The 13,480-nt window shown below is 41.7% G+C and overlaps 1 protein-coding gene across 13 annotated transcripts in view; it reads left to right on the top strand.

Annotated features, from left to right (window-relative positions):
• Positions 1–10,615, top strand: part of ESRP2 (epithelial splicing regulatory protein 2) — a 203,438-nt gene extending 192,823 nt beyond the window's left edge. For 8 of the 13 annotated variants that reach the window (XR_011143355.1, XR_011143352.1, XR_011143354.1 and 5 more), the window contains 2 exons: positions 6,248–6,359; positions 9,280–10,615. Coding sequence is in view for 4 of the 13 variants with exons in the window: in XM_068956449.1 (XP_068812550.1) it covers positions 6,248–6,337 (90 nt within the window). In the remaining 9 variants the exon portion in view is untranslated. Of the gene's footprint in view, positions 1–5,828; positions 6,360–9,279 lie in introns of all 13 variants that reach the window. The other 5 variants (XR_011143350.1, XR_011143348.1, XR_011143351.1 and 2 more) reach the window with 1 other exon arrangement.
• The last annotated feature ends 2,865 nt before the right edge of the window (positions 10,616–13,480 follow it).

Below are 13,480 nucleotides of genomic sequence, written 5' to 3'. Positions count from 1 at the left end.
TAAATCTCTATGTATTTTACTCTTAGCCACTAGCTGAATCAATAAGGAATACTTCTGGTCTCCAAATGATGACCTAACTTTTTTTTATGCTTCTCATGAGCATACAGAAGTATTGCTACCATTGATGGAGTTGGTATTCCAGCAAGAACTGTCGGGTTTATTTACAAATAAATGCAAGTTCACTGTGCTTGTGGTCTTAGCTGACCAAAAGCTAATTCACAACAGTTTCACTAGCTAGGATTCAGCGAGAGTTTAGTAGCAGTCGCCCAGTTTCTGGGAGGCGAGCACGAATGGGAAGCAAACGCAGGTCCGCCTGCAAAAGACCATGTGGGCTAGTTCTTAGAAAGCAGACTCGCTATTTCGTTAGCTTGCATGTTAGTCTACTAGTATGTTTCATTCAGAGCTAGTCATATATTAAAACTAGGAGAAGGCTAAGATTTAAGGGATCATGGTCACCGTCTGAGTTTTATTTAAAGCCTGCTGAATTTGCTGAAAAAGGCTGGGACGGAAACTTAGTGACTCTTTTGTGTATGTGTTTTTATGTAAGACAAGCTTAAAATAAATTAATATCCTTTAAGCCTGTTTTGGGCTTAGGTGCCTTTTATCTGCAGCTAAAAAGAGCTTTTGCAGTATATTAATCCTCTGAGTCTTCAGAGGCCCAGAATTCAAGGCTTATTGTTTGGGTTGTGTTTAAAACAGTAATGAGGAGGTGGAGGGAAATGGATGGCTAAATTCCAAGGGCATTAACAACCTCTCTCTCTTCCTCTCTTGTATCAGGACAGCAGGCTTCATTGTTGCTGACTTTTTAGGGATTAGGTGGTTTTTTTTTTTTCCCCTCTAAAATGCATGCTTGAACAAAGAAGTATTCTCTGCTCCCTTTGGGTTCCTTTTGAAATCTGATGCTTTGTGGTCTGAGAGAGATACCCCACCGTCTGTCTGCCGGTTCTAGGCACAGCACCTCCTCGCTAGGGAAGGGAAAGGAGAGAAGATACGGCAGAGGGAGAGTTCCCAGTGACGGTAGTATTCCAAGTCAGTAGGCAATACAGGCGTTGGTGCATGCCCACCTCCATGCACCTGGAATATAGCCTGCTGTTTTGCTTTGTTCCTAAGTTTATCTGCCATCTGGGAGTGTTGCCTGTATGGACGGAGCATCTACAATAATGGGATTAGTAAATAAGTGATTATTGTTTCTGTCAGATGCCTGCCGTGCCTGAAGTAACACACTTAAGTGGCAACATCTTCAAGTTGTGTTTTTGTGAATGACTAGGCAAGGTGTGCTTCCTTTTCTGGTCCACAAAGCACTAAGGTGGTTGTCACTTCCTGTCACTCAGAAAATATAATTGATATATTTTAGTGGCAAAGCCTTTTAAAGATATTTTTACCTATTCTTGTGCTAAGGGCCGCAGTCGCTTGCGGTTAGCATGTGGGTCTGGATGACCAAAGCGCCCACAACAAAAAGGTGAGGAATAGTGTCCTGTCCTTCAAGCCAGAAGGAAATAGGTGGCGAGCAGAAGTGTTTTATGTTTCCTCCAGCAGCATAGTTAGTCCTCATCAAATTGAACTTTTTATATTCCAGGCTTATTTTATCTAGATTTTTTTTTTCCAGAGTCCTGGAGAGCTGGTATTCTTCCTATGGGAGCTGTTCTGTCATAGTTTAGCATCTTAGGAGGGAGCCTGATGACAGATTATCAGTTGTTAGGCTAGAATTGCAGCTGCAGTCCTCAAGTGGCCTTTTTGCCTTTGCAGTTTTTCTTTTCAAGTGGGAACTATTTTTGCATTTTGCTTCCCCATGTTTTTTCCCCACTTCGATTGGAGCTTTTCTAAATAGACTTCTAATATAATGTAAATAATGTAGTTATATTGTTTCTGAGCAACGGACTTTTTTGCCTTGAATCCCTTTGCATATGCTGTTTTAGACTGGTTTTTGTGTACACAGTAGGAGTTGCAACAATGAAATAAACACCAGTGTCTGGCTGGTTAGTGACCTGGTGAAATCCGTGCGCAGACTGTGAGGGTACAAGGACAGGCCCATGTTCCTCTTAAGGTAGCAGCTATTTCTGAAAGCAGTAAAACAATTTGAAGAAAAAACACCCGTGCAATGGCAGTAGTAAGGAGTGAGAGCAGTATACTGCCTCTTTATTAACCAGTGTCTCTCTGATTGTTTCCTATCACCTTAAAAAGCTTGGCACCGCAGTAAGCGTAGCAGGTGGTCTCTCTGGGAGATGCTACCTATACTGGAGGTAACTGTTGGTCAGAAATGATTGCTCCTTTTAGGAGAGAGGAGTTAGTGGTTTTATTCTTTAATATACACAAGTAGATACATCTCATTTCAGATGTTAAATTAATACCTTAGAAAGGCAGATAAGCTTCTAAGGTAAACTACTCACACTGACGAAGCAGCAAGTCCTTCAGAAAGCAAGCTCTTGCTTTAGTTTTGTCACTGACAAGTCTGATCGTCAGTGATGGTCTTGTCACTGTCTGTCGGAAGCTGTAGAAGTCCCCGCTGCCATTGTGGGAGCTAACGAGAGAAAGAGCATGGGGGACAGGACAGTGTAGAAAAATGTATTTGAATTTGGATTACATGATTCTGTAATGTATAGTAGGAGAAATAAATGCAGACAGTTGGTTTTATGAGGCTTACTTGAGAGAGGTGGAATTTGCCATCTTTTCTTACTAAAAAAGAATTACTGGATTTAAGGTTGATGTGCATGTGTGTGTACATGTGTGTATGAATATAAATATAAATGTCTAGAGCTTTGCAGGTTAATACTAGCAATGTGGGAAAAATGCTTCCTAAAGTCTGTAAATTCTTTTCACTCGGTTAAATGAAACTATTACAAACTGTCGTGCTTTTATAAACCGTGTCCCTGAAGGGGTTTTACAACACATAAGTCCTAGTGGTTTTCCAGTAAATCCTGAGAGTGATGATCTGTTCTGATGTTACTACCAGAGTGACAAAGATTAATTTTGTTGCTGGTGAATCTGAATGAGACTAATAGCCATTTAAAAAACAAAAAATAAAAAGCAAGTCTGCCAGTACTTGCAGAAATGCTCGAGTGGCTTTCCAGTCCGATCTGATTTTGTTCTTCAGGATGATCTTGATCATTCAGTATCGTCTCTCTCTTCCTACCTTCCTGTCAGCTGCGCTGCTTCTTTGTTCAGTGTACGTGCATCTTCTGTGTTTGCCATCTTGCAGCCTACAGTGGAACCAATTATTGTCCCCAGATTTTCATTTAGTCACCACTTGCAAAGGGTCTGATTTGCTTCCTTCTCCTAGGCTGGGTTCTAAAGGCAGACCTTATTCCATACAGAGGTCCAATCTTTCTTGGTCCTTGATCACTGGAAAAGACCAGCATAGCACAAGAGGTTGTGCTGACAGTCGATACCTTGATTACCTTAACACCTGAAGTTGAGTTTTCCCATGGAGCTCTTAACAGCGGTATTCTGTGTGCTCTTCCTTACAAGATTAAGCTAGACTTCTTGAGGGCTGCTTCAAGGGGCACAGAGAAATTGCTTTATTGTCTGAATTTGTTCTTGCATTTTCCTTCAGTCATTCTAGGAAATAGATCTTTCCTCTTCATCTTCTATGAGCATATCAGAGTAGCCAACCTAATAGGATGAGATGACGGAAAAATTCAGCAGAAATGTATTTTGTAGATATCTTGCTTGTTGCTTGCCCTGCAATTAGTTCTGCTCTAGCATCATTCTAGTTGACTGCTATATTTTAATGCTCTAACTGACATACTGTAAGTGGAAGCCACTGTGTCAGACAGAAGGAGCTGTGAGCTCAGAGGGAGGAGGAGAGAAGGCAGCAGGTCGGAGGACAGAGGGGCTGTGTTTCTGTTCAGAGACACGAGAAAGGTGGGACTGAGATGGTAAGGGGATAAGAACAGGGTAGTGGAGGCAGTAACAGTGAGGTCTGCCTTTAATTTTATTTATTTTAAATTACATGGGAATTACTGCAGTACTTAGCAACTTCTTACCAGCCACTTGAGTGCGTTAGAGTGGATATTGAAGGGCCAAACTTCATACTGTATTTTCAAATAAAATTTATACAAGAAACAAATAACAAAAATCCAGCTCAGTAAACTTGCAACTGGTCACATGGGGGAATTAAATCAGTAGGTGGTGTTTCTTCATATCTAAACGGAAGTAGAATTAGGCCCACTGCATTGCAGGCAAAGGTAGCAGAGCTGTGTTTCCGTTTGGAGCAATGGGATTGTAGTTTTATCCTTAGTGTTATGCTGTCTATGCTATGGTAGATTAGCCGGGTGGCTTGGTGTTTTTGTTTTGTTATTGGGGGTTTTTGAAATGCACACAGAACTTGAAATATTTGTGGTGATGAACTTCCTCAGGCAAGTTAGGATAGTTGCCACTTCTTTCACAGGGAGTAAGATTTCCCCTATTGTATTATTTCCCAGCCTGATCTGCAATACTACTTTCTGAATTCTTTAAACATACCGATTTCATTATTCTACAGCTTCTGTTTTAATTATATGAAGTCTTTCACCTATCTTTCTTGTGATTAGAAGTTGCTTCTATCACTAGGTATTCTGAATTTTTTCTGTAGGCCTAAGCTCCAGCCACTTTGATAATTCTGTTTTGGATAATTTTTCCACTTTCATGTTTTCCTCATTGCCTATGTATTTCAAGTGTAACTTTTTTAAGCGTTGTCCCTCACTAGAGGCTATATGGCTTTACCTACTGTACATCTACTGATAATCTAAAGTATGTACTATCTTGAGACATTCCTTCCAAAGAGTAAACTTGCATTTTGTAGACTTGTTTCAAGGGCAGGTCTGGGAACTGGTAATTCTAATATTTGCACGGTCTGGTTGCCCTGGCAGAGACTATCTAGAAAACACTTCTTATTTGTCTTTTACTTAATGGCATGGGTCTAGATGTGAAGGTGGCTAGAATTTAGTAGTAAAAATTCTGGGGGGTTCTCTTCTTTTATGTTTTCTGGGCTCTTGGTTATTGTTCTTTATGGAAGGTGTATAATGTGATGGTGTTTTTCTTTTTATTTTCTTTTTAACTTTACTTTGGATGGATATAATGTTCTGTGTTCCCAAATATCTTTTTCTCCCTAAGCTGGCAGGAGACTTTTTTTGCATCATAGGAATATTAAAGGAAGGCTGCATAGTATGAGCATCTTGTGTGCATTTGGCAATCCTCTAAAACGCTAGTGCAAGAAAACCGTTTTGGGGAAGATAGAAAACTCTTCCTCTTGCCACTGAAAGGATGTAGTATAACTTGCGTTAGGCTAAACATTTTGCCTTCTGGATTACAGAAACCACTCCAGTAGTCTCTGTAGTATGTGCAAGAATGCTCAGTCCCTGCACAGGATATGCAATTTTGGAGAGATGATGAGATACAGAACAGTGTTTCATACTTCCCAAGATCTACTTTCTGACTGCGGATTTCATGTTTGTACCAGGCCTTCCAGTACTAAGCCCTTTGTGTGTGTGGTTACTGTTCGGATTTAGGAATGTCAAATATTTCTTAGATCTGATCCACATGTGGGGTTTTCCTTTATTGGTGTGACTATACAGTATAGTCACTACAATTTTATTTGAGATATTGTGCTACTACAAAGTTAGTGCAATGCAGTTATACTATGTAGTTTATTCTTTTTTTCCTATATGGAAATATGCTATACTAGTATAAATGCTTTCACCCCGAGATGATGTATTTCTTTAACTACACTGGTATAGCGTATGTAATGAAGTATTATATGCAGCTGAAGTGTTTATCACTCTGCCTCGGCAAAGCTGCAGTTTATTTCCGTGTCCACGTGCAAGATCTGAACGAGATCTGTATACTTCCAGTCCCTCCCTTCAGTATGCATGCTCTGGAAGATGCTCAGCTGTTCCAGTGAGAGTCGTTACTGGAAGCCTGATTACGTGGACTTCAGAGTTCTGTTACCTGATGCTGCTGCCTCACAAGTATAAGGAAAAGGGGAGTACTTGGTGGTCTAAATTGCTTCCCTGCCTTGTCAAGGAGTAGTTCAAACATACAGTTCAGAATATTCCCCGTGCACTTTACTTTAAATCCATTTTTACAACCTGTAATTCAGTTGATACATTTTGTATCTTGCATAAATGTAGTGTCTGTCAAATTCACTGTCTCCTGCCAGTTATTATGGCTGATGCTCTTAATTATGGTTGCAAATGATAGTCTGTGTGGCTTGCTGTACCAGAACTGTTCCTTCTCTTGCTGATTATCATGTATCACACTTGTACTGTAGTATGCACCTGATGACTACAATGGCCTTATTCAGCTGAGCGATCAAGCAAGGAGTGTGTTACAAGCACCGAAAGAGTGGGTCTGTTTGTAACTCTTTGTAACTTCTGAAGAAGGTAAGATGCGTCTGGCAGAAACTGGTTCTCCAGTGGTGAACGGGAAGGGAAAGAAGGGCTTGGTGATATGCAGATTTTATTTTCTCCCCCTTTCTTAGCTTGCGTTGGGATCCTTGCTTTAATCTTTCTGCTTTTGTCCTATTAAGAAAATCAACTAACCTAAGGAAGCAGGCCACTTGTGATCTGTAGCTACTGTGATAGAAACGGTGGAGGCAGTGTGATTGCCTAGTTTTGTGCAAAAGGTGTACTCAACTTCCACAAGGATTTACTAGTATGTGTTTTCGTGTGAAGTTTCCAGTCCAGTATTTTACTTTTAACGTAGCATAGAAGATGAGTTTGTCTTGATATGGCTAAAAAACACACCTATGCACACACAAATGCATTTGCAGAAAACCTCATACCCTTGCCTTTCTCAGTCCTATATTATATAGCTACCCAGAGATTAATTTCTCTCTCTCTTTTTTTTTTTAATCTCACCCAATGTGAACTATTAAATTTTTCTTTAGGAGAGATTTCTCCTGGCATGGTGGCCTTTTAACGCAACTAGCTAAATTTGCTAATGGTGAATTTGCTTTCTTCACCAAGCGTTTTTTAGCACTAATGCATAGTTCTTAAAGAAATGTCATTGTGACTCAGATGGAGTTTGTGATTTCCAAACACTATTGTATCCTCTTCAAAATGCTACTGATTAGTTACCATATTTTCCTCTTTAAAAAAAAAAAAAAAAAAAAAAACTGAGTAACTTGAAAACAACCGAGTTGATAGCAATTACATTAGAGCAGCTTTTCTGTGAAAATATCAAGGCACAGTATTTGATTGCCAGTTTTTGTACTAAAACTAGTAGATCTGCTAGGGAGGAAATCGAGTAGAGGCTGCATGGTCTGGTGTACAAAAGAATACCCTTTATTACTCTGAGCATGTCCGCACTTTGCGAACTTGGACAACCTGTTTGGCTCTCTTGTTTCACCCAAATCACCAGGTCAGCAATAGGGTCCTACTGTATATGAGAGGGCAGCAGTCTTTGACTAGAAAATGATACATGCAGTAGCTCATCCTAAATTCTAAGCAGTCCAAAATACTATCATACAAATGCTACTCTCTTGAGAACAAACCATCTAGGAAAAAAAAAATCGATTTTGTATTTTTTTGTATCGATTTGGATCTAATTCTATTAAAATTATATACATATACATAAAGAAAATCTATTTCTATCTATAAAAATAAACCTGTAATATAATGTGTCTTAAAATGATATGGAAAAGTTTTATTTAACCCTTTTAATTCTGTTGCTTGCAGAATGGGTAGACTTGTCTACTAAATTTCTATACAGCTTGCTCTTATAGAATGAATTTCCACATCCTGAGTCTGGAGTTCCTTAAACTACTCTTTAAAGCTCTCTTTTGTGCTCAGTGGTCTAACTGTACTTCATGTGTATTTTCAACTGACTGTGTTCTGCAGTATTAAACTTGCATTCAGGACTGACAGTAAATAACTTTATCTCATTATTAATAGTAAAGAGCCATTTCAGGGCAGATAATCTATCTCTTAGCCCTGAACTGGGCTTCTGACATGTTATTTTATTTGTGTCTTTGAATTTTCTTCTGCATGCTGTTTCCTGACTAATTTTAATTCTGTAAGAAATATTGTATCGCTTAATGGATATGAAGTTATCTGTGCTGTCCTCATACGTGCTTTTACTTACTAGTAGGTATTGTTGCTTATAGCTTAAGACTACTTTTACTGCCTGCTAAGCGGTTGGGTGAGTCAAGTTCTGGCATATGCTTGCTTTATTTGTATATGTTCAAATATAAAGTTGATCAGAAATGGGTACTGGTAATGACTGAGAAGTCTAATATTTCTTGCCGTATACCAGGCATGCATAAGATCCATTAAAAAATGAAATGAAACTCTCAAGTATTTTACTCTTTTGTAAACTCATGAGGACATACGCCACACAAACTTAATGTTTCTTTTGTCTGGCACCGATTTCTCCAATAAACTAATCTTGTGTGCTGATCTTTTGGTCCTTTAGCCTTTCATTTTTAAACTTCCCTCCGATTCATTTCTGTCCAGCATACAAATGGGACTTCCGAGTCTAGCCTGCAAGGACTACCAGCATGTCCTAAGAAATGGCTGGGTTACCATAGGGAAGACAGGTGTGTCTGATTGATAGGCAGCTCAGCACTTTGAAACTGTCTTTAAAGAATTCATCAGGGCAAACTCTCTCCAAAGTGAATTAACTGCAAGGACAAAATAGCCTCACTTGTTATCCTGCCTTTTCCTTAGCTTCATTTAAATTATAATAAAGTTTTCTTTGATTCAGTGAAGTACTGCACAAAATGTTACTTTGTTTCACAGAACAGTCTTTTCTTGCCCTGCATCTGTGTATGAGTTCAGCTAATCCTCCCAGCATTGCTCTCTTACTGATCTATCCATCTTTTTGTTTTCTGGTTGTCCGATTTTATTTATATTTTTTAACTTTGCGTATGAATATTCACATGCCTTAATAGCCTTTGTCTGTCACTTGGTCAGTAGTCCACATAGTACAAGAATTTATTCACTGAACACCTGGATTTTCTTGCTCAGTTTACCCTTTGCTAACAAGTCTGTCTGTCTTTCCTTGTCAACCTTTAATCTGAATTACTTCTGTAGCAAACTCTTTGCATGGAATTATTTCTACATCGTTCTGTCCAGCACACCAACAGAATAAAAGCTGCGGCTATTCTCCAAGCTAAACTAAAAGCCGAATTCTGTTTCATCTTCGATCTTTTCTCCTTCCCGTTCTTGCATCTGAAATCTTTTCGCAGGAAACAGGAATGGAATAAACCGGCAAGAACGCGCAGCATTGAAAGCTCAAGTTTCCTGGTGTGGTCTCTGGTCTTAACAGCTTGTTTCCTTTTGTGTTCTTGTACTCTTGCAGCTCCACGCAGATTCCATCCTCGTGCTTTACAACTTTAGTGGCCAGCCCAGTGGAGAGGCATTGGTGACTTTTCCAAGCCTGGATCTAGCTAAGAAAGCAGTGGCCGAGAAAAACGGGCAGCTCCTGGGAAGCCGCTATGTAGAACTGTACCTGGTCTAACTAAACACTCTTTGGGGGGGGTGGGGAAAGAAAGTTGCACTGAACACCGTGCCTTTTACAAAATACCGAGTCTTCCCCTGCCACCCAGGCAGCAGCATATGTGCCTTTTCAGCATGGTATGTTCGAATATAGAGTGGTGTCCTGTATTTAATTTACAAAATGGCGTATCCTATGCCAAAGATCAAGCAAAACCACAAATCATATAATTAATTTACTTAATTTCTACTGTACCATCTGGTTACTTCTAAAGACAATCTAATAGCACTTGAGCTATCACAGCCATGGGAAAAACCTATTGCCTGTTCAGTAGCATTTGAAGTGGAAAGCAAAGCTCGAGTCATTCAGATTCGTCTGTGTTTAGTTTTTTAGAGTTCACACTTGGCAAAGTGGTTTGTGTAGAGTTTAAATGTCTTTAGAAAGGGCTTTTGGAATGTGCAGCTTTCCCAATTCAAAGCATGATTCCTACTGATTTTGTTGTTGTTGTTGTTGACTGAAAAATACCAGGATGCTGGACTCGAATTCAATAGCGCTTTCTCACGTTGTCAACTTCTGTTGTTTTGCAAAAGCCATATTTGTCTTTCCTACCAGTGTACTGCTGCCAATGTGTAAAGCAAAAAAAAAAACAAAACCCAACCAACCAAAAACAAATCCTTCCCCAAACTTTTAATCTCTACAGGACAAAAATGGCACATAAACCTGAGTACTAATAAGTTATATTTTTTTATTTAAGCATAATAGCTTTCAGATACTGTATTAAAGATTTTGCTCTAGTTTATGTGCATGCAATTTGTTTACATCTTTAACTACTTTATTTGTATATTATGAAGCAACAAGATATGTTGAAATCTAAATTCTCTAGTGCATGCTTTTTTCTTTTTCCTTGTGTGTGTATATACATAAGCTAGAAGAAGTATTTTTACGTCATGTAGCATGTGTTTAAAAAAAAAAAAAAAGACATCTGCTGTAGAAGCACTAAGTGACTTTGTTTTTACTGTGCCTTACTTCAAATCTATTCCAAGTGCAATACCAGCAGAGCAAAATGTAATGAATCCTTTTTGTGACAGGTTCATGGATGTCTGGATTGATCTTTTTTGTTAGTGTACAATTTGAGTTGTACTTAACTGAATGATGTATGCTTCTTTATATTACAACAAATAAAAGAGATGCTTACAATGCGTACTGGCTTTTTAAAGTAAATTATACCTTGTTTAAATGTACTTCCATGGGTCATCATTCTCTGATGCATAACTCTACCCATTTCTTCTTCCCCAAATCCTAGATTAGGTAAGCATACATACCTTGTGAGCTGGGGGGATGTGTGTTGGTTGATTTGTTTGTTTTTGTTTTGTGTAAGCTAGTAAGCAAGATATATGCATGATAGATATTTTCCTTATAGTGGAATGCTTTTTAGGCAATTGCGATGTAACTGTTCATGAGCTTAGCTCTCTTGTTCTGGTGCTGGGAATCTAACTCTTGAACTTGAAATTGTTTTCTTGTTTGGATTTAATTGGCTAGTGGGTCATTCCGCTTTTCTGCACAAACCAAAATGTTAGATTTTTCTGTCACGCCTGAGCCAGACAACCCTTCTGTAGTAAAAATGGGGTGGTGGGGGGAAACAAACAAAAAAACAGGTCAGGATTATCAGCTTTGTTTCTCTCTAATCCACCTGTCCCATGCCAGATGCCATTTCATCATTAAACCTCTCAAGTGAAGTTTTAGCACCATCAGGTGTGCGTGGGGGTGAAGCCTGCTCCATAATATTACAGTGGCACTGTTTTTATTAATCTGTTCCCACGATTTGTCTTGGTGAAGTCTATCAAAAAATACTCTCAGGGAATTTGAATACTAGATAGGACTGTACAGCTATGAATGATTCTCCTTGTGACTTTGAGAATGTTCCTCCCTTTCAAAAATTTCAGGAATACCTATCCTATGGACGTAGCCCGTGTTATAGGATGTAACGCTATGTTATGCTATTGCATGCTCCAGTTGGTCAGGTCTTGGTTATGGCTTTGCAATCAGTTGAAACATCTTCTGTTCTTTTAACAGCCGTAGGGAACGTGTGGCTGCGTGTGAGCCAAGCTGATCTACTTAAAAACATCCAGTCTTTCCACAGCTCCTTCCACTGCTGCTTATATGCTCTCAGCTCCTTGCCAGGCTGGGATATTCAAGCCAGGGCTGAAATACAGCACCTGAAGTAACTCACTGGCCTTGTATTGGACGCATACGTTCCCCTTACTGTTCAACTCCTTTGTGGCTTTCAAATCACTCGGTAGTGACTGTAGTTTAAAACTTCAAGTGCAGTTCCACGCCATCAGGGGCCTTGGACCAGACCTGGAGTACTCTTAGTCTTAGCTTTCTTGCTTGTAGGGAAAACTACCTGGTCTTGCCTAAAAATAACATAAAGGGAAATAATGGTAAAAGAATAAACAACTGAATATGTGTTTTTTAATTCAATGTGCTAATTTTTTTTAAAACACTTTTTTTTCTTTGTAGAGATGAGGGAGCTCTGGGTTATGTTTCAGAGTGTCTCTAGAGGAAGGACAGACACAGCTGTGGCAGGAAAAGCCAGCAGGAGGCAGGGGAGCGTTGCTGGGGCCATAAGGGTTGCTGCTCATGCTCTCCACTTTTGAGCCATTGGTCTTCCCAGACCGTTATAGTGTATTTCTTGGCTCTTCCTAGGGCTTAAGAGAACTTTATTTCCTTGAACGCATGCCTCCTACCCTTACCCCTCTCTTTCCCGTTGGCAGTTTGACCCAGCCCCGCTGCAGCGCCAGGGTGGGGCAAGGTGGCTTTTCCCTGGGGCAACGGGAGGTGGGGGAAAGACCCCTTCAGCTGGTGCGTTCCCCAGCGGCCTGCGTTCCTCGGGTTTGTTTCATTGCGCTGCTGGGGCCTCTCTTCCCCTCTCGAGCCTCCCGCACCGCCCGCCATGGGGTCCCCTGTCCGGCCCTTGCAGGCGCGGCCACGGCCGGCCGCGTGCGGCGGCTCGTGCCCCCCCCTCAGCCGCGGCCGTTACTGCCCTCGCGCCCCCCCTCAGCCGCGGCCGTTACTGCCCTCGCGCCCCCCCCTCAGCCGCGGCCGTTACTGCCCTCGCGCCCCCCCTCAGCCGCGGCCGTTACTGCCCTCGCGCCCCCCCTCAGCCGCGGCCGTTACTGCCCTCGCGCCCCCCTCAGCCGCGGCCGTTACTGCCTTCAGCGGCGCGGAGCCACGCGGCCGGCGCTCTGGCGGCTGCGGCTTCTCTCACGGTGAGCGACCCCTGCCGGCGGGCCCGGCCCGTCCTGGGTCAGGCTGCAGAGCCGGTGCCAAAATGAGATTGAAGGGGAAGGAGTCCTTCATCCGCTGCCTGCTGTTGCAGCCCCTTTCCGCGATAAAAAAGGGAGAGGGGCCGCGCCAGAGCGTTGTCCCTGGGGGGGTCTGCCCCACGGCTGGAGGAGCCAGCTGAGCCACGAGGGAGCGCAGGTGGCTGTGGCCCTGGAGAGCTCCTTCCCCGGCTGCAGCCTCCCTCTTGCCACGCTGAAGGGCATGATGGCCTCCCTCTGCCACATTAGCCTTCCTCAGCCACGTCGGGCGCCTTCCACCACATCCCCGAGACCTGACCCGTGCTTGTAAACGAGTTTCTTTCCTGCCTTATGCCTGACAGGAGTACATTTGCATTTGGGATTGGAAGATTTCTTGTGATATTCTACAGAAAAATCTCACATGATTAAATACGGCCTTTCTGGTCTGGTGGATGTGACACCAGGCAGGCTGGCACGGGAGGGTTTATGTGGCTCAGCTGTGTAGGCTGCTGTGGGAGGGGGGAGTCTGCTCTGGGGTGAGGAGGAGGGGTTTGGTTGAGGCAGGTATGCTTTGAATGTTGGAGACCTCAAGTAAAGCAGATAAGTTCTGGAAGTTAAGGTATGCTTACATTTATACTTCAGCTAAACTTCTGGGCGCATGTGCTGGAGGCAACATCAGGCTTCTGTGAAAAAGGTCTGTATCGTCTCGGTTCAGACTTGCTTTACCAACTACAAGTAGCTGACCTGCTGCTTAACTGTGATTT

Source organism: Struthio camelus, chromosome 10 (genome assembly GCF_040807025.1).
Source record: "Struthio camelus isolate bStrCam1 chromosome 10, bStrCam1.hap1, whole genome shotgun sequence".
NCBI classification, from domain to species: domain Eukaryota; kingdom Metazoa; phylum Chordata; class Aves; order Struthioniformes; family Struthionidae; genus Struthio; species Struthio camelus.
This window is presented reverse-complemented; position numbering and strand designations above follow the sequence as displayed.